This window comes from Medicago truncatula, chromosome 3 (genome assembly GCF_003473485.1).
Source record: "Medicago truncatula cultivar Jemalong A17 chromosome 3, MtrunA17r5.0-ANR, whole genome shotgun sequence".
Lineage (NCBI taxonomy): Eukaryota > Viridiplantae > Streptophyta > Magnoliopsida > Fabales > Fabaceae > Medicago > Medicago truncatula.
In genome coordinates, this window is record NC_053044.1 from 20910405 (window position 1) to 20936793 (window position 26389).

Genomic DNA, 26389 nt, shown 5'->3' on the forward strand with positions numbered 1-26389 from the left:
CTTTCTTGCATTACAATTCATTTGAAAACTCTCTGAATCATTGCATTACTTTTCTTGCATTTTATTTCAAAAAACATGTAAAAAGGGTATTTTGGTCATTTCCTGCAGTGGAACCCATTTTAGTCCCTGTGATTGTCTCTGAGTCTTTTCAACTTGTTTTACAAATCATTGTTGAGTCTTTGTTAAAAAAAAATCATTTCAAAAATTGCATCTGAGTCAGTTTGAGTCAGTTTAGTCCCTAGGGGCATTTTGGTCTTTTCCCATCAAAATTTCGACAGAGAGGTATTTTAAAATACCTCATTTTTGTAATTGGTTCATTTTAGTCCTTTTGTTGATTTTATTTTAGGTTTCACTTTACATTTGGTCAAATTACCAATTTTAATTCATTTTATTTTTAACTGCATTTTAGTCCCTGAAACAGTTTCCAGAATTGCATTTTAGTCCAAAACTTTTTAAATTTGCTTTTTAGTCCTTTTTTTCTTATTTGCTGTTTAGTCCTTCAAGTTTCTTATTTTGCAGAAAGGTCCCAAGTTCATTTTTCAGCCCAAGGCCGAGCCATTTTTATCCAGGACAGATGTCACCTTTTCATTGGATTCCAGGCACACATGGCAGCCTATAAAAGGTGCATTCACTGCACAAATCCACAGAGATCCACATAATCAGTGACACATCACCAAAACAGAATTTCAACTTTCTCTCTCCATTCAGTTAGATCAAAACAGAAAATCACAAAGAACACCAAGAACATTCATAAACCCTAACTTTTCCAGAACCAGATTCAATCAAATTCATCACGGTTCTCAGTGATTCATCAAAGAATCATCATCATCGAACCAGATTCTCTGCAAATCAAGGTGCGAATGCGCCATTGGCAAACTCAAGCACCGATCACAGAGAATCAGTGAAGAGGAAGAGGAAAAGAAGGAAAAATTTGAACCAGTGAAGAAGAAGAAAGAATCAAACCAGCCAGAACCGATTTATTTTCGGATTCACGTAGCAAAATCAACAAAGCAGAGCCAAGAATCAAGTTTTTTCTGAAGAATCTCGAAACCTCCATTGAAACCACAGGTAAACACATAAACTTCATCTTTCTTGCTTAAAAACAACAACTAAGACGAATCAAATGTAGATCTGTGAAGTTCTAAAGGTCTCATTCAAAAAAGAACTAAAAAAAAAACTAAAAAAGGATTTCGAAAACCGCAAAAAAGAATCTCAGATCTACGTTGATTCGAGCTTTGCATGCAAAATCCAGTGCCAGATTCGTGTTCAGAACAAAAAAGGATATCTAAAAATGTAAAAAATTTCGAAATCGGAGAAACTTGCTCAACTCCGGCGGCGGCGCCGCCACCCTTTGGCGGCCGGCCACCACGCCGGAGAAGCAAGCTTCACCGGAGAAGATGAAGATAATCCTCCATTTCCAGAATCCGGCGAGTTTGAGAGAGGAGAGAGGTGAGAGCTTCTCTCACTAGAATGAGAGAAGAGAGAGAATGAAGAGGAAGAAAATGAAAAAACCGGTCCCCAAGCCTTTTTATAAACAACTGAACCGGTCCGGTTTATTTCTGGTTCTTTCCCTTCATTCTGAGCCTTTAGATCTAGGGTTTGGCTTCCTGGATCAATCCAACGCTCCCTGTGCATCCAGATCCATGTGTTTTGGGCTTGGGCTTCCAGTTTGTTTGTTTCTGCTTTTTTTTTCTTATTTCATGCTATTTGCACCCTGTTTCTTGCTATCTGAACCCCCTGCTTGTCCAATTTTCTTGCAAAAAATTCCTAAAAATTCCTATATGTTTCTTGATGTATTTTTAATACTTTTGTGATGTTTTTGCATGTTAAAAAAAATGATAAAAATATATGCAATATTTTCTTGTTGATTTGTTCGTTTTTTGATTAAACTTGTGAATTTTCTTGCCATAATTCGTTCATGAGGTCTTGGCATGACATGAGTGATTAATATGCAATTTTATGTTGAATATGCTACTGGTTGTGTGATTGTTTTACTGTTTGAATGTGATTTGTTAATTTCTTTTGTTACAAGTAATGTGTATTTTTTACATTTTGGTTATTGTTGTCATTTTTACCGTTTTGCATCGTAATTCTTTGCTTACCATTTTTACCATTTTACACCTTATTTTACTAACCATTTTATTTCTTGTTTCATTCACCTCATAAGCATTCTACCATTTCATCTCAATTTCTCATAGTTTAGGCATTTTTACCTTTTAATTTCTATCTTAAAATGTCATGTAATATTTTAGGTAGTTTAAATTTCCTTTTAATTTCTTGCAAGACCATAGAATGTAAATTAGGGAAAATGTAACGGACAATGGGCTCTCTAATGATGTACACCGACACAAGCACCGACACGCACACACGTTGTATGTTTACCGCTTTAGATGTATGCCTAGGAAACGCGATACTTAGAAAAATATCAATTTTCCAAAAAACAAGCAAATAAAGGCATGAAACAAGCAAATTCCATCGCTTGAAAATTTTTCCAAATAAACCTTGGAGTCAAAACTCCATTGAATTTTCTCTTTATTTTCTTAATCAAACTCAAATGAACTCTAATTCCAACTTAGACCCTTTTTTAATAATAATTGAACCAACTATTCACCATTTTTTCTCTCATGCCTTTACGGCCTGTTTCTCTTCTTCAAAACCATTTTCCAAAACTTAAAATCAATCAAACACACAAAAATATTTTTGAAAGAGAACTACATGGAATTTTGATCCCTTAAAAGGGTATGTAGGCAAGAGGTCAAAACCTCTCCAAGTCCAATAAAAATAAAATTTCAAACACTTTCTCCCCCCATTCTTAACATAAACAAACTTCCTTTTTAATAAATAGCATTAAAAATAAAGCGTAGACATAAAATTAGGAAAACGGTTCCTATAGAGTACTATAGTCATTGCGGGTGCCTAACACCTTCTCGTAATGAAAACGACCCCCGAACTTAGAATTTCTAAGGGTTTTCTCAATTTTGCCCTTCCCAAGAAAAAATAGAGAATATCAAAGATTGAAAGGTTCAAGCCTAATTAATGACTTGATACCCCAAAATCGTGATAACACACATGATCATTATCACAGAAAGGTTTCGTCAGATCACATGACATTCTCGTCACTTGGGTAGCAGTGATGTGTTGCTAGATACCGCTCACTGTTTATAATATTAAATATGTGATTTACTATTATTGCCAACATTACGGGAACCTATAGGGTGACACACAAAGGACAGATAGATGAGAGAAATAAATAAGTAAGACTTATTTATAAAATAATAAGGGAGACTTATTTATAAAATAATAAGTGAGACTTATTATTAATTAAATAATTAAATATGATTTCATTATTTAATTTACGAAAAATAGAGAAACGCGGTCCACCGTAAGGTACGGTGTATTTAAGTGTTGTCTTGCTGACCACACAAGTTATTCTATAAATAGAACCCTTGTGTTGAAGCATTATGAACTTTTTGAAAAGTGAGTGCTTAACCTAATTCACAAAAGTTGTGAAACCCTAGCCGCCGCTCTCTAAACCTTGTTCTCTCTGAATCTCCGTTGGAATTGGCTAGCACCGGTCATCGGAGAAGTTCTGTTCGTGTGGACTGAGTAGAGACATCGCTGCTTTGCTTTGCTTGTGATCAGAAATATTTCTTCTACAAAGGTTCTGCTCTTCAAGAGGTAAACACATGAATCTTAAAGTGTTTAAGTTTCTATTTGATTTGTGATTAATGATTTAATCAAGATCCGTTTCAATGGGATTTCTTCGGTAAAGAGGATTAAAATTTTGAAAAACCCCTCTTAAAATCCCTTCAAGGAGGATGTGCAGATATAGGAATTTGTTGTACTACCTATGGTGATAATATGCATCTTTTTTACGATTGTTAATAATATGAAAAGTTTGTAGTTAGTCATGATTGAGTTAGAGGACTTATGAGATGTGTGACATTCTAGGAAGTTTCCATGCAATGTGGACTTGGTGTATGAGGTGTGTTCAACGAATGGCTCCAAAAGAATTACAGGCATAGGGAATTTAAAAAATTCACATTGAAAAAAAGGGGTGATTTTGATGTATGAGACTATATTTTAAAGGAATTAATACAATAATTGAGCTTACGAACAAGATACAACATCCTTTTGTACATAGAACATAAGAACATCATTGATAAAATTGATAACATACCCTATCAATCCATCTGAAAGCCTGTTGGGAAGTATGCATGATATTGGTTCAGCATCATACATTACATCATCTTCCTGGTCAATTGACATGCATAATATATGTATAATTAAACTAACGACATATACCTCACAAAAATTAATACAATGCATGTACAAAATAAGAATATAATTTGTTTTATTAAATAGAAAATCTAATATGTCAGAGTTGATTTAATTTATATAGATATCTATTCATTATTGTCAAAGTATTGAAAGTAACAAAGAGAACTTTGTAACAACATAATGAAGAAATGTACTCTATACATAAAAGAAAACAAACTAGTAATTAAGGTGCAAGATAATCAAACTAGACTCTCTTTTTATATCATTCATATCAAGGAACATTAACTCTTTCAAAATCAAAGCACACTAATAAAATATACATCTATCATTTAGATCTCGAAAGAAAAAAATTAGAGAAATAAAAAATGAAGATATTCAAAAAGACAAAGGTGTGGAAAAACAAAGAGATTATTATAAAAACTGCATTCTTTCAATATGTAATTTTATGTGATAATTACATCATTTTCAATAGTGTATGGTATGTATTTTATAGACATAATATACATTACCGTGCATGTGTATCAACCCCAATTAGATCACTTTCTCATGTCATATTTTGGACATCCCAAATTAGACTTTGATATTATTTTAGAGATCCCACCGTTTAAAATTTGATAAATATTGTAATAAAATCCCTTTTAAATATACAATATATTTTAAAGTGTGATATAATAAACTCGAAAAAAAATATAAGCAACAAGTTTAATAGATCTGTATACAAAGATTGAACCATACGGATAAGCAAGAAACATATACAACTTCTATAGAGAAAAAATCATATATTAAAATATGATTGTATACAAAGATTGAACTATGCACGAAACATATACAACTTCTATAGAGAAAAAATCATATATTAAAATATGATTTATTGAAGGGCAAAAGATAACATGAAAACCGAAAACAAAAAGACCTAAGATATTTGAATTTGGATTGGCTGCCATGGATAGTTGAAAAAATCTAGAAATTAAAGTTTAGTATTTACCTTCTCCACCGAAGTCTCGATATTTGAATTTGGATTGGCTGCCATGGATATGAGCTCTGTTTATTGCAAAACAAACAAAGAGAACTTTATTGGTTAGGTTGAAATTTTTTTAACATCTAGAGTCAACGTATATAGATAAATATTAAAATATAATGTCTATATATTATCTGTCAGTCAAAGTCTGTGTGTGTGTATATATCATTCAATGTATATAGATAAATATTAAAATATAATGTCTATCTATAAATATCAGTCAAAGTATATATCGATATTATAATATATCTGTGCTCACGATTTTCGGATGTCAAACCATTAATTGATTTGAATCGTCAATCTTTGAACTCTCGATTTTTATTCTTGGGAAGGGAAAAAATGAGTAAAAACCCTTTCGAGACTTTGGATTCGGGGGTTGGTTACGCGAAGGGAAGGTGCTAGCATCCTAAGCGTCTATGGTATTCCATAGGAACCTCTTACCTAGATTATCTTGTGCTAACTTTGTTGCTTATTTGAAAAAACTATTACCTAAAATCTAAGTGAAAGAATGGAGGGAGAAGAAGTATGTTTTTGGTTATTTTTATTTGATTTGGAAGGACGAGTCCTCTGCCTACGTACCCTTTTTGGGAAAGGGATCAAAACCGACGTAGTTCCACTCAAAAATTTCTTTAGTGGGTTAGGTTGATTTTAAGATTTTTCGAAATGGGTTTTAAGAAGAGAAAGAGGCCTCAAGGCATGAGATAAAAGAAACGAGTGAGGTTAATTGATTTTAAATTTTGAAAATGATTGAAGTTGAATTAAAATTGATTGAGAGTTTGATTAAGAAAAATAAAGGAAAAATGTTATTAAGAAAATGATTTTTGAAGTTTTGCATATTTGACTTTTTGAGAAAATGATTTTTCTAAACTAACGGTGAAAACTAACGTAACGTCGTAAAAACTAACGGAAAGCGGTAAATAAAACGTGGTAGTGTCGGTGCATGTGTCGGTGCTTGTGTTACCTACATTATTACATCAATTCCTAAATACAACCCTAAGGCCTTTATTCCAAAATAAAAATGCAAGAAATAAAATTACACCAATTTCCTATTTATACACACTAAGTCAATGACAAAATAAAATAATGGGAAAATTAAATGTGCATGCTATGATTCAAGACAAAAAAATTAAATTGTTAGTAATCACAAGAAATATTATGATGAATGAGACATAAGAAATAATAAGCAAGAATTAAGACAAATAATAATTAAGATCATCATATAAGAAATAAACAAAAAAAAAAATTAAAAAAAAAAATTAAAAAAAAATAGGATGGACTTTTAAAATCAGAGAAAATTAAAATAGTGAGAAAACTATTTTTTAGAATTTTTCTAAACACAAAAATGTCAAAAAGTGTAAAAAACAGTATTTAAAAATAAAGATAAATAAAAATAAGAAATAATAAAACATTGGCTCAGTAGGATCAAATCTGGGCCGTTGGATGAATCCAGAGGTCCAGATCTGAATCCCAAAATCTCATCATAGCCATTGGATCAAAGATCCAAGGGTTTAAAAAAAAAACACAAAATAGAGAAGGAAACACAGAAAGCACAGCGACCGTCAGATTAGCGATCTGACGGTTCAAACAGAAAACATACCACAGTCCACACAGCAGAACACAAACAGAATTTAAAGACAGATCAAACAGTGGCCGTCAGATCAAGGAACGATCCAGATCTGATGGCTACTAACGCGATGGAGCATTGTATGGTTATGAGTACGCGCGCGTGTGATCCGGCAAAAAAGAAATTACTATAAAAGCAAGCTTAACAAAAAAACAACACAAATCTAAAACACTTCTCTCTCTAAGTTAAACTTAGAGAGAGAAGCTCTCTCCTCCCTCAAGAACAACACGGCCGGAGAAGATGAAGAGGGGCGGCCGGAGCTGCTCCGGCGCGGTGGTCGGCCGGAGCGCCGCCGCGCCGGAGTTTTTTTTTTGCTTTTTTTTCGAAAATTTTTTACATCAAATCACTCCTCTTCCCTTCCTCTACTCGAATCCGGACTCATAATTTCGAAAACATGCGCCGAAAATCCTAGATCTACAAATGAAGGTGTGAAATTTTTTTTTACCTCTTTTTCCGGTCTCCTTCTCTCCTTTGAATCCGGTTCGCCTCTCTTTTCTCCTTTTCGATCCGGTTCCGTTTCTTTCCGTTCTGGTTCGGTCCGGTTCCGTTTCTTTCCGATCTGGTTCGGTCCGGTTCGGTTTTGGCTTGTTTATGCTTGTTTGTGATTTGTGTGGTTATATGAATGGATTTGAGGTTTTGGCAAAGTTTTGGTGTTGCTGGATTTTTCCTATGAACCCATGAATGTTCTTCTTAAACTCATGCTATTTTCTTTGTAATTTTTGTGCTTGATTTGAAAAAGGGTTGGAAAAGTAGAAAATTAGGGTTTGTGAATTGATGCTGATTTTTTCTGACGTGAACAGTGATTTTCGGCCCATTTCCCAATGATTGGACAGTGTATTTATAGTGACAAACTAGGGTTGGCTCTGGTACAGATCAAAGACCAAAATACCCCTGCAGCTGAGACTTGGAGAAAAAGACTTTAACAAATATATAAATAAATCAATAAAATAAATAATAATAAAAAAAATAATAAAATAAAAAAAATAAGAAAAAGAAAAGAAAAGAGGAAGGAAGAAAGAAAGTCACTCACGTGACTTTCCTTTCTTTGTTTTTTTTTTTTAAAAAAAAATAATAAAATAAAATAAAATAATAATAAACAAACTAAAAAAATAAAAAGCCCCTTCGAAATCTGACATGAGGTACTTCAAAGTATCCTCCCTGCCGAAATTTCGGTTGAAATGATTAAAAAGATACGCCTTTTAAAATGCGATTAGGCCTTCTCTTTTTTTAGACATGATCGTTACGACTAAAAAGACTATATAACAAAAATGCGTCATAAAAATGAAAGTGAGACGGTTTTAATTGTTGTGAAATGCGAACGTTGATTTAAATGTAAAAATAAAAACTTTTTGAATGACTAAAGACAAGAAACCCGAATTTTAAATGGTAAAAAAAACGAATGAAAGGGAACGTGAACCATTTTAAAATACGGACAAGAGATTTTAAACGGTCCAAAATTGGGGTATGACAGATGCCCCTATTTAAGTTTCTTCGTCACAAAGGTTTTAAAAGAAAACTTTTTAAACCAAAGGGTCGGAGAGACTTAAATATATAAAAACGCCAATTTTGGACCATTTGAAACGCCAGAGATGTAATGCTGATGAATGTGATAATACGACTGAATATGATGTAAGTATGATGGTAAAGATGATGCAGAGGCTGACTGGGAGCCAAATGGATAGGTATCACTGGGGAAAGAAATGATAGGTAAGTATAAATGACAATGTTTCAAGGCGAAAGTAAAGACATGATTGATTGCCGACGAGTGGCGAATGTAAAGACATGATGGATTGCCGACGAGTGGCGAAAGTAAAGACATGATTGATTGCCGACGAGTGGCGAATGTAAAGACATGATTGATTGCCGACGAGTGGCGAATGTAAAGACATGATTTGCCGACGAGTGGCGAAAGTAAAGACATGATTTGCCGACGAGTGGCGAAAGTAAAGACATGATTTGCCGACGAGTGGCGAAAGTAAAGACAAGACGGACCGATAGGGTTTGCTAACATTGTGGGATAGCAAACACACGGTAAAAGTGAAGACATTGTAAAGCTTGGTATCAAGGGAATGACTTGATAAAGATAAAGTTGAGGGGAACAAGGAATTTGTCTGAAGACAAAGGGGAATTGTATAGACTGATTACTGATGAGACCTGCCACATGTTTGATTTGATGACATTTTGGAGTTAGACACACTGGGGGTGATATCTAAGGATATTGAAATAAGTCATTGGGTAAAAATGCAACTATGTATGAATGATATTTATATGCGTGCTATGTATGCATGAATGAATGAGTATGTATGAGACTCATATGACGGCATAATGGTAAGATTGTTGAGGCAGGACTGGGCAGGTCTACAAGGAGAACGGCCCGGCATCACTGGACGAACACTCGAAACCTTCATTGGGAATAAAGTCACGGGGAATGAATCAACCATTGTTGGGGTACAGCCCTTAAACATACTGCTGGGGTAAGTCCTCCCAAACCGGGGTAGAAGTCGCCATTTCACCAATGCAACACCGTATTTTCATGTTTGAATAGTCATTGCCTTTTTGTATATATATTTTTTTTGAAATCCCTAACTTTTGTCTGGATCATCCTTTCGAATTTTTCGATCCACCGGGGAGACATTTTTCTTTTTCTCTTTTTGTATGCCCCTAATTTTTACCTGGACCGCCCTTTCGGGTTTTCGATCCACCAGGGCGCCTCTTTTTTTTTTTTTTTTTTTTTTTTTTTGCAATGACTAGTTCTTCTTTGTTGAACCTGCTTGTTTCGGACCAACTGTTGACACATACTTATGTGATACATGTTTTTAAAGATAATATGTTTGTCATTTTTGTTTTTTTTTTTTTTGGAAAGAAAACATAAAATCTTTAGAAAAGTTTTCAAAATTTTTGCTTCAAATACTAATACTAAAAACGAAAGAAAGATTTTTTTTGCACATAGAATAAACAAGAATTCCAACAAAGGGGCACATGCTCAAATTGATTTAATAGAAATGGTGACCGGCTAAAGGCATGGCACCATAGATTACAAAGAGTTGGAATATGGTAATTATAAGGGATAGGTACATTGAACACAATAACCGCTATACTTCTTAACCACTTTGAATTCCACAGTTTGGATGCTTCAATATTAGAGAACTTCTGACAGTCAAGGTGTCTCGGGCGAGTGATGTTTCATCTGATGCAGTTACTTGTCTCGATCCTTAATTTTTGCATAGATCGCCCTTGCGGGTTTTCGATCTATCAGGATAATTTCCTTTTTTTTTTTTTTTTTTTCTCTAATTTTTGCCTGGACCGCCCTTTCGGATTTTCGATCCACCGAGACGCTCATTTTTGGTTTAAGCCGCCCTTTCAGGTTTTCGACCTACCGAGCTGTTCTTTTATATATTTAGACAAAGTATTTCTTGACTGCATCAGAATTCACAGGACGAGGTAACTCCTCTCCATCCATATTTGTAAGAATTAAAGCACCACCAGAGAAAGCTCTCTTCACCACGTAGGGACCTTCATAGTTTGGCGTCCATTTGCCCCTAGGATCTGGTTGAAAGGATTTGATACATTTGAGCACAAGATCTCCTTCCTTGAATTCGCGGGGATGGACTCCTTTATCGAATGCTTGTTTCATCCTTGACTGATATAACTGTCCATGACACAAAGCAGCCATACGTTTTTCCTCAATCAAATTCAACTGGTCGTACCTGCTCTGGCACCATTCAGCTTCAGACAATTCAGCTTCCATCAAGACTCTTAAAGAAGGAATCTCAACCTCTACAGGTAGTACAGCCTCCATACCATATACCAAAGAGAAAGGGGTTGCCCCTGTCGAGGTTCGCACTGAGGTACGGTATCCATACAAAGCGTAGGGTAACATTTCATGCCAGTCCTTATAAGTAACTACCATCTTCTGTATGATCTTCTTGATGTTCTTGTTTGCAGCTTCAACTGCCCCATTCATCTGAGGTCTGTAAGGAGAAGAATTGTGATGTTGAATCTTGAAGTCATCGCACAACTCTTTCATCATGTTGTTATTCAGATTTGTGCCATTGTCTGTGATGATTCTGTTGGGAACACCGTAGCGGCTGATGATGTTGTTCTTGATAAATCTGACCACTACCTGCTTGGTCACATTGGCGTAAGATGCTGCTTCAACCCACTTGGTGAAATAATCGATAGCCACTAATATGAAGCGATGCCCATTGGAAGCTTTTGGTTCAATCCGACCAATCATGTCAATGCCCCACATAGAGAAGGGCCACGGGGAAGAGATAACATTGAGCATAGATGGTGGTATATGAATCTTGTCAGCATATATTTGACACTTATGGCATCTCTTGGCGTGATTATAGCAATCGCCGTGCATTGTTATCCAGTAGTACCCAGCCCTCAATATCTTCTTCGACATGGCGTGACCGCATGAGTGAGTTCCAAAAGAGCCTTCATGAATCTCGCACATCAATTTTTCTGCTTCATGCTTATCCACACATCTAAGTAGGACCCCATCAAAGTTCCTTTTATACAAAACGTCTTCGTTAAGGAAGAAACGGCTTGACAATTTTCTCAATGTTTTCTTGTCCTTGTTGGATGCCCCAGGTGGGTACTTTTGAGTTTGAAGGAAAACTTGGATATCATGATACCATGGCTTGTCATCATCAATTGCTTCAGCTACAAACACATAAGCAGGCCGGTCGAGAAATTGGACATTGATTACTGGCACAGTATTGTGACCATTCACATTGATCATTGAGGATAGAGTAGCTAAAGCATCTGCCATTTGATTCTCATCGCGGGGCACATGACGTAACTCTACTTTGTTGAAGAAAGTCAGCAAACGCCTTGCATAATCTCTGTAGGGAATCAATCCAGGATGACGAGTTTCCCATTCTCCTTTGATATGGTTAATCACAAGAGCGGAATCTCCATAAATGACAATTTTCTTGATCCTCAAATCGATGGCTTCCTCGATACCCATGATGCAAGCTTCGTACTCTGCGATGTTGTTTGTGCAATCAAAACGTAACCTCGCAGTAAAAGGGATGTGAGTACCCTTAGGGGTAATGAGTACCGCACCAATTCCACTTCCATAGACATTAACAGCTCCATCAAATATCAAACCCCATTCGGATTCCGGATCAGGACCTTCACCGAACACTGGTTCGTCACAATCTTTTGCTTTTAGATACATAACCTCTTCATCTGGGAAGTCGAATTTGATTGGTTGATAGTCTTCGATTGGTTGATGAGCCAAATGTTCTGCCAAGATGCTACCTTTGATTGCTTTCTGAGTGCGATACTCGATATCATACTCGGACAATAACATCTGCCAGCGAGCAATCCTTCCAGTTAAAGCTGGCTTCTCAAATATGTACTTGATAGGATCCATCTTGGATATCAACCAAGTTGTATGATTAATCATATAATGACGGAGACGCTTGGCAGCCCAAGCTAAAGCACAACAAGTTTTCTCAAGTACAGAATATCGTGACTCACAATCAGTGAACTTCTTACTCAAATAGTAGATAGCGTGCTCTTTCTTTCCGGTTTCATCTTGTTGACCCAAAACACAGCCCATGGAATCTTCCAGTACTGTTAAATACATGATCAAAGGTCTTCCGTCAACTGGAGGAACAAGAATTGGAGGTTCTAACAGATATTCTTTGATTTGATCAAAAGCCTTCTGACAATCATCATTCCACTTCACCCCTTGATCCTTGCGGAGTAACTTGAAAATTGGTCCACATGTGGCGGTCATGTGAGAGATAAATCTGGAGATATAATTGAGTCTACCAAGAAAACCTCTGACTTGCTTCTCTGTCTTTGGAACAGGCATTTCTCTGATGGCTCTGACCTTGTCGGGATCAACTTCAATACCCTTTTGACTGACGATAAAGCCTAGGAGTTTACCAGATCTAACACCGAAAGTACATTTGTTAGGATTCAACCGGAGCTTGTACTTTCTCAACCGCTGAAACATCTTCAACAAATACTCAACATGTTCTTCTTCTGTGCCAGACTTAACAATCATATCATCTACGTAGACCTCAATTTCTTTGTGAATCATATCATGAAAGATTTTGGTCATACCCCTTTGGTAAGTGGCACCAGCATTTATCAAACCAAATGGCATCACCACATAGCAGAAAGCACCCCAGGGCGTGATGAAAGACGTCTTTTCTCTGTCCTCAGGAGCCATCCTGATCTGATTGTAGCCGGAAAACCCGTCCATGAAGGAGAAAACCTTGCACTTAGCAGTATTATCAACCAATACGTCAATGTGAGGTAAAGGAAAATTATCCTTCGGACTAGCCTTGTTCAAGTCCCGATAATCAACACACATTCTGACTTTGCCATCTTTCTTTGGAACAGGCACTATGTTGGCCAACCATTGAGGATACTCTGATGTGACTAGGAAACCTGCATCAATCTGCTTTCGCACTTCCTCTTTGATCTTGAGGGCCATATCAGGATGAGATCTTCTCAATTTCTGCTTTACCGGAGGACACTCAGGCTTCAAAGGCAGTCTGTGTTCAACGACATCAGGGTCTAGACCCGGCATGTCTTTGTATGACCATGCGAATATATCAACATATTCTCTGATAAGCTCAATTACTCTTTTCTTGACAGATACATCCAACGATGCCCCAATCTTGATTTCTTTCTTGTCTTCCTCAGTACCCAGATTGATGATTTCTATCTCCTCCTGATGAGGTTGAATTGTCTTCCTTTCTTGTTCCAACATCCATTTGATCTCATTCATGATCTCCTCATCCTCCTCTGCCACAGCCTCGTAAACCGGGACCTCAAAGTTGGGAGAAAGCATGGGGTCACTGTGTTCAACGGATTCACTTATGTTCAGTCTGCACATGATTCATGATTGATTTTAATGAGTAAATGCAGACCTTTGGTTTTGAAATTTAAAAGAAAAAGAGAATGATTTTTTTGGATTTTTGTATTACCATTTTTTCCAGAAAAAGCAACAAAAAATAAAAAGTAATAAAAGCCGTGATAGAAACGACGATTTTTATTTGTAATAAAAGTACTAGAAGCAAACCAAAGCCCTACATGATTTCACTTTCGCCTTGGGCAGAACGAAAGGAGTTTTCTTAAAAACAAAAAAAAACAACAAAAGACAAGACAAACACATTACTTAGAGCGGGGTGTCACAGAAGGAATGTCAACAGCAATCCAGTTGCAGCAAGCTCCTCCAGGCGTCACAAAGACCGGTGTCACTCCTCCAGGTGCATCATCTAAAATTGCATTGGTCTCTGGCGAATCATGAATGAAACCAGCACTGTGGAAAGAACCTCTGGTGGGGTCGAACATCCCGGGCTTACTGTTAGGGAAACCAATTCCCTCTTTACGCTTGTTTTCTGGCAACTCCACTAGCTGACCCCAGCCTTCGGTTTTGCCTTCCTGAATTACTCTCCGGGCATCCTTCAACGAAGCCATACAAGTCTCAATCTTACCGACACTTTCTTCGGCAGAGAACCCTTGGAATGATGGCCCGTCTGAACCACTACCACCGATAACAGAGAAAGCAGACAAATTGCTGATTAAAAAGGCCGATTCGCCACTCACAGTGATCAACTTTCCACGACTTACAAACTTCAATTTCTGATGGAGAGTAGATGTCACAGCCCCAGCGTCATGAATCCAGGGTCTGCCGAGCAAACAGCTGAAAGAAGCCTGGATTTCCATGACTTGGAAAGTAACCTGAAATTCATGTGGGCCGACCGAAATTGGCAAATCTACCTCACCATATACCGATCTCCTAGTTCCATCGAAGGCCCTCACCGTCACCTTGCTAAGTCTCAAAGGAGCCTCGGAGTACGCCAATTGGTCGAGAGTTGACTTGGGCATCACATTAAGTGCAGAGCCGGTATCTATCAGGACGTTGGATAACGAGTCCGTTCTGCAAAGTACAGAGATGAGTAATGCTTGATTATGCTTATTCCCCTCCGCCGGGAGATCTTCATCACTGAAAGTCAGACTGTTACACGCGGTCACATTCCCCACGATGCTTTCGAATTGACCCAGAGTTACATCATAATCCACAAATACCTGGTCTAGTACTTTCCTCAGGGCATCCCGATGAGCACCAGAACTTGACAACAGGGCCATGATGGAAATCTTCGCAGGAGTTTGTAACAGCTGGTCCACCACCCTGTATTCACTCTTCTTGATCAGCTTCAAGACTTCATCGGCATCCTCAAAGTCAAACTCTTTGGCCTGCTCCCCAGCTTTACCTTTACCGGCGTTTCGTTCTTTTACTGGCTCATCGACCGGAACACTAACACTCTTCGGACCCACCGTAGGAAGGATGCGGCCACTCCTCAAAATCCGGCTATTCTCTGCGATATTATCCACAGCAACAGGTGAAGTTGTCTCACTTCCGGGCTCTAGAATCGTGCCTTCATACTTGTAGGGTACAACTTTCTGAGCAGTAGTAGGCGTGGGCCTAGGCACACAGATTACCAAGGGAGTACCAACGGGCTTTGTACTGTTAGGGTTTATCACCAGCGGCCTCCTGGCTCTGAATACCGGAGTGACAACACAGACGTCCTTGCTCTCGGGTTCCCTTGTAACCACAAGTTCCCTTCTATTTAGGAGACCCTGCACATCATTCTGGACTTGTATACATCCACGAGGATCCATCGAACATATGTCACAAGCTTCATGATTGTGGTTGAAGAGAGTTGCTCTACACATTTTCACATGTATCGGTACCAGAGGAGTCTTGATATCACCTACAGAGAGAATGCGAGCCTCTTCCTGATCGTCTTGAATCATATTAACAGCAGGCCCATGAGTAGGCAGAGGATTGTTCTGAGCTGCGGCATCAGGGTCGGTGAAGGTTAACTCTTTACTATTTATCAGTTTCTGAACCTCTTTCTTAAGAGCAAAACAACGCTCCACATCGTGGCCTGGTGCCCCTTGATGGTAAATACAATGCAGGTCCGGACGGTACCAGCGTGGGAGAGGGTCTGGAATGCGAGGAGGTGGTATTGTTTGGACCAGATTCTGTGCAAGTAAAGAAGGGAGCAATGCTCCATAGGTCATTGGCAAGGGGTCAAATTGTTGCCTTTGATACTGCTGATTGTGAGGAGCCTGAGGACGGGGTTGTTGCTGTGGTCTTTGTTGGTATGGTTGTTGGGGGTAATATGGTTGTTGAGGGAATTGTTGTAGGTTGTATAGTGGTTGGTATAATGGTGGGTAGTATGGTGCAGGTCCTTGAGATCTGGGTGATTGATAGTTTGGGTTTTGGGGTGCGGTCATTTGTGGGGTGATGTTGGCAACAAAGGGGTGATTTGGGTACACGGGCTGAGGTCCTCCATGAGCCACCATGCCAACCTCTTGAGCATTCCTCTTTGGGTAACCATTCCCAAATTTCTTATTACCATTGGACGAAACCCCTGAAGAACCACCTGAAGAACTTCCCGAAACAGCTGCTCCCTTACGAGCCCACTCCTCGATACGCATTCCTGTTTCTACCAAATCAGTGAACTTCTGTGATGCACAGACAATCATCTTTTCTGAATAACAAGGGCTCAGGGTTTCATAGAACAATTCTGAAAGTTCCCTCTCATCCAAGGGAGGACGAATCTGAGCAGCTTTTTGAATGAAGCGTTGTGCGTATTCTTTGAACGATTCTTTATCTTTCTGGGTTAAGGACTGCAACTCTTTGCGACTTGGCGCCAGATAAGTGTTATATTTGTACTGTTGCATGAAGGCCTCAGCCAACTGTTCAAAAGTAGTGACTCCTTTCAACCCCATGAACCAGGTATGTGCCGGACCAGTCAAACTATCCTGGAAGCAGTGAATGAGTAAGGGAACATTATTCTTGTAAGCTATCATCTTCCTAATATACATAGTTAGATGATTTTGTGGGCACGTGCCCCCTTGATACTTCTCAAATATAGGCATCTTGAACTTTGGAGGTATGTTTACATCTGGTACTAAGCAAAGGTCATATATGCTTTGGACGACTGTTTCCTTCCCCCGCATATTACTCATCTTCTTCTCTAGAGCACCGAACCTTTCTTCCCAATCGATAGCTTTATCATCCCCCATTATACTGTCGGAGTGATAAATCTGCTCTTCATGTTGTGGCCCAACATGCACAGTAGGACCTGCTTGAGTCATGGTAGCTTGCGGAATCGGTTGACTCATCTGGAAATGTGCCGAAGTCTGTTGACCCTGTGTGACAGGCATTTCAATAGCGCCTGGACCAAAACCCCCGTTGGTTGCAATCGGCATGCCCCAAGGGTAGCCTGAAGGCATGGAAAACTGAGGAGTAGCAAAGGGACCCTGGGTGTAACACCCCGTTTTCCCAATATACAAATTTCTTAAACATTTATCAGAGTAAAAACCATAAACGGGATATCACATAGAAACGTAATCCAAAAACAGTTAAATGATAATTTAACCTTCACAAATATCTTTGACATAGCAGCGGAAAATCATAAACATAAATCGTAAACGTTTTGGCACGTAGGCCCAACAAGTATCTCAAAAGAGTTTATCAAGCATAAAATATCATGGCAGTTCACGTAAAAGAATGAAGCATGTTATGGCATTAAACCCCATCCCGTTACGTATCAGAGCGACCTAGACGACACAGTGAAGGCAAGGCCACTCACGACGGCAACTGCACACTAAGCACGATCACCTGCAAGTTACCCATACGAAGGGCAACATTTTCAAGCAGAAGGGGTGAGATTTCATAATAAAATAACATTAATCAACGTAATTGCGAATCATAAATTAACATCATAATCATTCCATTATTAACTTTGCATAAATGCTAAACAGTTATCACGTAATCACATATCCAATCATTATAAACAACATAACATAATCAATGAACACTTATCACGTAATCACGTATCCATTCATCATCAACAAGGCATCTTAATCATGACAATGTGACAATGCTCCTAGACTCCTTATATGCATGTGGTACCAATCGTCATCATAAGTATTAATATACTTTAATCGTGCGGAGGACAAAGCTCCTATAAAACGTGCGGAGGACAAAGCTCCTAATTTTCGTGGTGAGGACTAAGCTCAATGATATGCTATGCATGGACACATATGAACAAAACATCGTAATCACTTATCAATATGCATCCAATAATTTGGAGCTAAACTTCATCATATAATTATGCACTTAGTTAAATAACGGAAGCAGCATAAACAGGTCACATAACAGGATGATATCATTATATCAAAGCACATAATTTGTATCATTATCACATCTTCTTATTTTGCATGAATATACAATACAATAGTTCATATTCTATTATTATTAATATGACTTAAACAACTCTACAGTCTGCATTAAACGACGACACTAGGTCTCATTACCAGTTAGGGGTTCACTCTTGACCAACAAGTGCGACACAGATCGCACAAACACTCAGGAAACTACATTCTGGTTGTACTCGCGAGGCGAGAGTTCTTACTCGCCGTGGCGAGTACCACTCAACTCCCAAACTAAGCTTGTTCTGGGTTCCCTCTGATCCTACATTCATTCCTAATCAATACTAGGTATGTTCAGGCACTCATAGGCATACAAGGTTCAACTAAAAAGGTCGAAACACGAAATATGACATGCACTCTGCCTAGGCTCGCGAGGCGAGGAAAGGTTGCTCGCCATGGCGAGTTGAACCAAACAACTCGCGAGGCGAAGGAAAGGGGCTCGCGTGGCGAGCGATGAAGTTCATCACTCGCGAGGCGAGGATCATCACTCGCCGTGGCGAGCGATGAACAGAAGCACGGGCAGACTAGGGTTTTTCTCAAAAATCCATCACACAACATGGTTCAAAGCCTAATTTGATTCCAGAATTCATCCTAAACATATTCTAAGGTTAAAGGACGGTTCTTACATCAATCTAAACAAGTTTTACCGTTTGATCATCAATTCTTAGGGTTTTGACCTAATTCCAAAACTTCTCTAAATCAATCCTAACTTGGTCAACTAATCATCAGAATTACAGTAATTAACATTATTGAATTATTAGTCTCACCCTTACCTGGTTAAGAAGAAATCGCAGCTCTCTCTATGCTCTTCTCCCTTCTAAGCTTTTTCTGCCTTTTCCAAAAGTTTTCACGTACAATGAGTTTCTAAAATATTAGGTCTTCTCCTATTTATACCTCTTTCTAATAACTTATCTTATCTCACTTTCTCCCCCAAAACTATCTAAAATATCAAAACAGCCCTCAACTAAATATTTTTCAAATCTTTATTTTATTTAACAATAAAATAAATTCTCTAATCTTATCAAATCCTCCAAAACTCATAACTTAACACGTCATCAATCAAATCACCAAAATCACCACAATTTATCAAAACATAACAAAATCATACATATATTATATAAATATAGTATAATCACCTAAACTCGATTAAATAACGATTAAACGAAAGTGGGCGTTACAACTCTCCCCCACTTAAAAGATTTTCGTCCTCGAAAATTTACCTCAAGCAAACAACTCTGGATAAGACTCCAGCATCTTACTCTCAAGCTCCCACGTCAAGCTTTCACCAGTCGCTCCCGACCAAACGACTCTCACGAGAGGTATCTCCTTGCCTCTCAACGTCTTCACTTTACGATCATCAATCCTTACCGGTAAGGTCTCTACCGTAAGGTTGTCTCTAACTTGCACATCGTCACTTTGGATCACATGAGATGGATCCGGAACATACTTTCGAAGTTGCGACACATGGAAAACGTTGTGCAGATTCGCAAGATGCGGCGGTAAACCCACTCGGTAAGCCACCGTTCCAACTCTTTCCAATATCTGATACGGACCAATGAACTTCGGGGTCAACTTCTTTGACTTCAAAGCACGTCCTACACCAGTCATAGGAGTGACTCTCAAAAACACGTGGTCTCCTTCTTGGAATTCAAGATCTTTTCTACGCTTATCATGATAACTCTTTTGTCGACTCTGCGACGCCTTCATTTTCTCTTGGATCATCTGAACTTTCTCAGTAGTTTGCTGAACAATCTCTGGTCCTAAGACCACTCTTTCTCCTGATTCAAACCAACACAACGGAGTCCTGCATCTCCGACCATACAAGGCCTCGAACGGTGCCATTCCAATACTAGAATGATAACTATTATTATAAGTGAACTCGATCAACGGAAGATGACTATCCCAAGTTCCTCCTTGCTCAAGAACACAAATTCTCAACAAATCCTCTAGCGACTGAATTGTCCTCTCCGACTGACCATCTGTCTGTGGATGATACGCCGAACTCAATCTCAACTTCGAACCCAAGGCCTCTTGCAAACTTTTCCAAAATCTAGAAGTAAATCTTGGATCTCTATCTGACACAATGCTCGAAGGAACACCATGCAACTTCACAATCTCCTTGATATAAATCTCTGCCAACTGGGCAACAGGGAAACTAATATTAATCGGTAGAAAATGAGCCGACTTCGTCAATCTATCAACAATAACCCAAATTGCGTCGTTCCCTCTAGGAGTATTTGGCAAACTCGTCACAAAATCCATGGATATACTATCCCATTTCCATTCGGGCACGTCTAAAGGTACCATCATTCCAGCAGGTTTCTGATGCTCAACTTTCGACTTCTGACAAACTAAACGGGAATACACGAACTGTGCCACATCTCGTTTCAAACCAGACCACCAGAAAATCTTCTTTAAATCATGATACATCTTCGTAGCTCCCGGATGAATACTCAAGCTACTTCTATGACTCTCTTCAAGAATCATCTTCTTAATCTCTTCATTGTCTGGGATACAAATTCTTCCTCGGAATCTCAACACACCTTGATCATCGATTTTAAAATCACTGTCTTCAGTCTGATCTCTAGCAACCAACAAGTCCACAAACTTTACATCAACTTTCTGTGCTTCCTTGATACTTTTCAGAAATTCACTATCAATCTTCAGCATACCCAATTTCACACTCTGAGGTGACCATTCACAAACCAAACTCATATCTCGGAACTGTTCAAGTAACTCGAACTCTCTAACCATCATGGCGGACATATGCAATGTCTTCCTACTCAAGGCATCTGCAACAACATTAGCTTTACCCGGATGATAATTCAAACCAAAGTCATAATCTTTCAACAATTCGAGCCATCTTCGCTGTCTCATATTCAATTCCTTCTGATCGAACAAATACCTCAAACTCTTGTGATCACTAAACACCTCAAACCTCGAACCATACAAATAATGTCTCCATATCTTCAATACAAAGACTACGGCCGCCAACTCGAGATCATGCGTAGGATAATTCTTCTCATGAACTCTCAACTGTCTTGAAGCATAAGCTACCACTTTACCTTCTTGCATAAGCACACCTCCTAAACCCAACTTGGACGCATCACAATATACCACAAAAGGTTCATCTGACTTCGGCAAAATTAACACTGGAGCAGTCGTCAAACGCTTCTTCAATTCACCGAAACTTTTCTCACAATGAACGTCCCACACAAAAGTTTTACCTTAACAAGTCAACTGCGTTAGCGGAAGAGCTAACTTAGAAAACCCTTCAATAAACCTTCTATAGTAACCAGCTAAACCCAAGAAACTTCTAATCTCAGTAACTGACTTAGGAGTCTCCCACTGTGATACCGCTTCAACTTTAGACGGATCCACTGCAATACCATCACCAGAAATAACATGGCCTAGAAAACTCACTTCTTTCAACCAGAATTCACACTTAGACAATTTAGCATAAAGCTTCTTCTCTTTCAACACTTGCAAAACAATCTTCAGATGCTCAGCATGTTCTTCTGCATATCTTCATCTTTTACTTTAATCTGGTGATAACCCAATCTCAAATCAATCTTGCTGAAAACTCGTGCACCCACTAGCTGATCCATCAAATCATCAATTCTCGGAAGTGGATACCTATTCTTGATAGTTACCTTGTTCAACTGCCGATAATCAATACACAACCGCATACTACCATCTTTCTTCTTTACTAACAAAACCGGCGCTCCCCAAGGTGATACACTCGGTCTAACAAACTTCTTCTCAAGCAAGTCTTCCAACTGTTTCTTCAACTCAGATAACTCAGAAGCAGACATACGATAAGGTGCCATCGAGACCGGCTTCGTTCCAGGAACAAGATCAATAGAAAACTCAACTTCTCTCTCTGGAGGCACATCAGGAATCTCATCTGGAAAAACTTCAGGAAATTCACATACCACCGGTAACCTGTCAATCACCGCTTGATTCTCAATAGATATAGTAGCCATTAACGAAAACATCAAGATACCATCGCATTCCAGTTGCTTCAGCTGCTTAGTAGATAAAAACTCTGCACCACTTTCCTCTTCGACGGAAGAGAAATGTACTGACTTGCTAAAACAATTAATAAGAACGTGGTTGTACTCTAACCAGTTCATACCCAAAATCACATCCATACCACTCAAAGGTAGACAAACTAAATCCATTTCAAAATCGCGACCAAACATAGACAAAGGACATTTCAAACATACGAGAGAAGTAGTCACCGAACCCTTAGCTGGAGTTTCGACAACCATCTCTCCATTCATATCAGACAAATCAAGACCCAAAGCAGAAACACAATCGAAAGCAATAAAACAATGCGTAGCACCAGTATCAATAATAGCAACTAAAGGAGTATTATTAATATAGCAAGTACCTCTGATCAAACGATCCTCATTCTCTGTCTGAGTCCCAGTCAAAGCAAAGACCCTACCAGTAGTCGGCGCCCTCTTAGGCTGAGTACACTGTGAACTAATGTGACCCTCTCCATTGCAATTAAAGCACACAATGTCTGTACGATTGCAATCAGCTATAACATGACCTTTCTTGCCACACCGGACACACTTCTTGATTTCCTCAGGGCAGACGTTGCTTTTGTGGCCTTTCTCACCACAATTGAAACACACAATCTCTGCAGCATCCTTCTTCTTAGGCCGCCTAACATCGACCATCTTCTGTTTCCCTTTATCAGCAGGGGCACTGTACGGCTTAGGACGACTCTGCTGTCCCTTGCCCTTCCTTTCATTCACTACCTTGTAGTGAGCCTTGGTATCCTCTTCGTAGATCCTGCAGCTATTAACCAAGTCCTGAAAAACTCTCAGCTGTTGGTATCCAATCGCCCTCTTAATGTCGGGCCTCAAACCGTTCTCGAACTTGATGCATCTCGAGAACTCAGCATTCTCTGCAGTATAGTGCGGATAGAACTTAGACAGCTCCACGAACTTGGCAGCATACTCTGTCACGGACATATTTCCTTGCTTCAGCTCAAGGAATTCGATCTCTTTCTTCCCGCGAACATCTTCCGGAAAGTATCTTCTCAGGAACTCTCTCCTGAAAACAGCCCAAGTCACAACAGCTCCCTCCTGCCCAAGGGTAGGCAGAAGAGCAACCCACCAGTCATCAGCTTCCTCGGCTAGCTGATGAGTACCAAACCGCACCTTCTGATCTTCAGTGCACTGCATAACGCGGAAAATCCTCTCAATCTCCTTAAGCCACGTCTGGGCTCCATCAGGGTCATAACGTCCTTTGAAAGTCGGAGGGTTCTTCTTCATGAACGTCTCCAACATCCTAGCTTCAGCATTTGCACCAGCATTCACGTTAGGTTGTTGTCCCACAGCTTGGGCAACAGCTTGTAGAGCAGCAGCTAACGCAGCATCATTCCTTCCAGCCATTTCTGATATTCTACAAAAGTAGCAACAACAACTTAAGATAGTAATATAAATATTACTAAGACTCGACACGACTCTCTAATTGACCGGACGGACCAACCTGCTCTGATACCAATTGTAACACCCCGTTTTCCCAATATACAAATTTCTTAAACATTTATCAGAGTAAAAACCATAAACGGGATATCACATAGAAACGTAATCCAAAAACAGTTAAATGATAATTTAACCTTCACAAATATCTTTGACATAGCAGCGGAAAATCATAAACATAAATCGTAAACGTTTTGGCACGTAGGCCCAACAAGTATCTCAAAAGAGTTTATCAAGCATAAAATATCATGGCAGTTCACGTAAAAGAATGAAGCATGTTATGGCATTAAACCCCATCCCGTTACGTATCAGAGCGACCTAGACGACACAGTGAAGGCAAGGCCACTCACGACGGCAACTGCACACTAAGCACGATCACCTGCAAGTTACCCATACGAAGGGCAACATTTTCAAGCAGAAGGGGTGAGATTTCATAATAAAATAACATTAATCAATGTAATTGCGAATCATAAATTAACATCATAATCATTCCATTATTAACTTTGCATAAATGCTAAACAGTTATCACGTAATCACATATCCAATCATTATAAACAACATAACATAATCAATGAACACTTATCACGTAATCACGTATCCATTCATCATCAACAAGGCATCTTAATCATGACAATGTGACAATGCTCCTAGACTCCTTATATGCATGTGGTACCAATCGTCATCATAAGTATTAATATACTTTAATCGTGCGGAGGACAAAGCTCCTATAAAACGTGCGGAGGACAAAGCTCCTAATTTTCGTGGTGAGGACTAAGCTCAATGATATGCTATGCATGGACACATATGAACAAAACATCGTAATCACTTATCAATATGCATCCAATAATTTGGAGCTAAACTTCATCATATAATTATGCACTTAGTTAAATAACGGAAGCAGCATAAACAGGTCACATAACAGGATGATATCATTATATCAAAGCACATAATTTGTATCATTATCACATCTTCTTATTTTGCATGAATATACAATACAATAGTTCATATTCTATTATTATTAATATGACTTAAACAACTCTACAGTCTGCATTAAACGACGACACTAGGTCTCATTACCAGTTAGGGGTTCACTCTTGACCAACAAGTGCGACACAGATCGCACAAACACTCAGGAAACTACATTCTGGTTGTACTCGCGAGGCGAGAGTTCTTACTCGCTGTGGCGAGTACCACTCAACTCCCAAACTAAGCTTGTTCTGGGTTCCCTCTGATCCTACATTCATTCCTAATCAATACTAGGTATGTTCAGGCACTCATAGGCATACAAGGTTCAACTAAAAAGGTCGAAACACGAAATATGACATGCACTCTGCCTAGGCTCGCGAGGCGAGGAAAGGTTGCTCGCCATGGCGAGTTGAACCAAACAACTCGCGAGGCGAAGGAAAGGGGCTCGCGTGGCGAGCGATGAAGTTCATCACTCGCGAGGCGAGGATCATCACTCGCCGTGGCGAGCGATGAACAGAAGCACGGGCAGACTAGGGTTTTTCTCAAAAATCCATCACACAACATGGTTCAAAGCCTAATTTGATTCCAGAATTCATCCTAAACATATTCTAAGGTTAAAGGACGGTTCTTACATCAATCTAAACAAGTTTTACCGTTTGATCATCAATTCTTAGGGTTTTGACCTAATTCCAAAACTTCTCTAAATCAATCCTAACTTGGTCAACTAATCATCAGAATTACAGTAATTAACATTATTGAATTATTAGTCTCACCCTTACCTGGTTAAGAAGAAATCGCAGCTCTCTCTATGCTCTTCTCCCTTCTAAGCTTTTTCTGCCTTTTCCAAAAGTTTTCACGTACAATGAGTTTCTAAAATATTAGGTCTTCTCCTATTTATACCTCTTTCTAATAACTTATCTTATCTCACTTTCTCCCCCAAAACTATCTAAAATATCAAAACAGCCCTCAACTAAATATTTTTCAAATCTTTATTTTATTTAACAATAAAATAAATTCTCTAATCTTATCAAATCCTCCAAAACTCATAACTTAACACGTCATCAATCAAATCACCAAAATCACCACAATTTATCAAAACATAACAAAATCATACATATATTATATAAATATAGTATAATCACCTAAACTCGATTAAATAACGATTAAACGAAAGTGGGCGTTACACTGGGGGCCAAGAGGACGGAAGCCTGAGTTGCCCATAGTTGCCATATTACCAGAAGAAAAATCAGTCATCAGAGGCTGGGTGAGACCGATAGTTGTAGTAGTAGTCGGAGATGGTTGCGGGGGACCCTCAGGTGCAGCTGTGACGACCACAACAGGAGTTAAATTGGAGATTGCTGCTTGCTCTCTCTCAGCCATCATAGTTTCCATCATAAGTGCCATTCTTTCCATCTCCCCCTTGAGGTTAACCAGTTCCTCTCTGAGCTGAGCGTTTTCCTGTTCTGCCGCTAACATCCTTTTCTTGATATGAGCTCGAGTGTTGTGAATGCGAGTGGGTTTGTACTGAATACGCCGGGCCACTTTGCTTTTCTGAGGCAGAAATGAGGAGAGTATGAGACTTGGATTTTGATACTTTTTATGAATGCAATATGATGCATGATATGCTATATGCCAAAATATGCAATTTTTATATATATTTTTTTATTTTTATTGAAGGACCTATAAAAGCAGTTTTGTAAACATACCAACCTAAACAAATCATAAAAAAAA

General features: G+C 38.8%; 1 protein-coding gene across 1 annotated transcript; it reads right to left on the bottom strand.

The window, feature by feature from the left end:
* Positions 1-4110: 4110 nt before the first annotated feature.
* LOC120579543 (uncharacterized) lies at positions 4111-26134 on the bottom strand. The gene is made up of 8 exons (XM_039831967.1): positions 25843-26134; positions 14077-17200; positions 13423-13786; positions 13014-13353; positions 12403-12821; positions 11087-12312; positions 10631-10990; positions 4111-4201 (listed from the first exon to the last, which is right to left on the bottom strand). Exons 1-8 carry the CDS (start codon positions 26132-26134, stop codon positions 4111-4113), a joined length of 6216 nt encoding a protein of 2071 aa, XP_039687901.1.
* Positions 26135-26389: the final 255 nt, after the last annotated feature.

Coding starts and splice junctions, on each gene's coding strand:
- LOC120579543 (XM_039831967.1), bottom strand. CDS start 26,134: ATGTTAGCGGCAGAACAGGAAAACGCTCAGCTCAGAGAGGAACTGGTT. Junction 17,201..25,842: donor CCGTCCTCTTGGCCCCCAGT/GTAACGCCCACT, acceptor CCATGCCTTCAG/GCTACCCTTGGGGCATGCCG. Junction 12,822..13,013: donor TGGTGCCACTTACCAAAGGG/GTATGACCAAAA, acceptor GTAAACTCCTAG/GCTTTATCGTCAGTCAAAAG.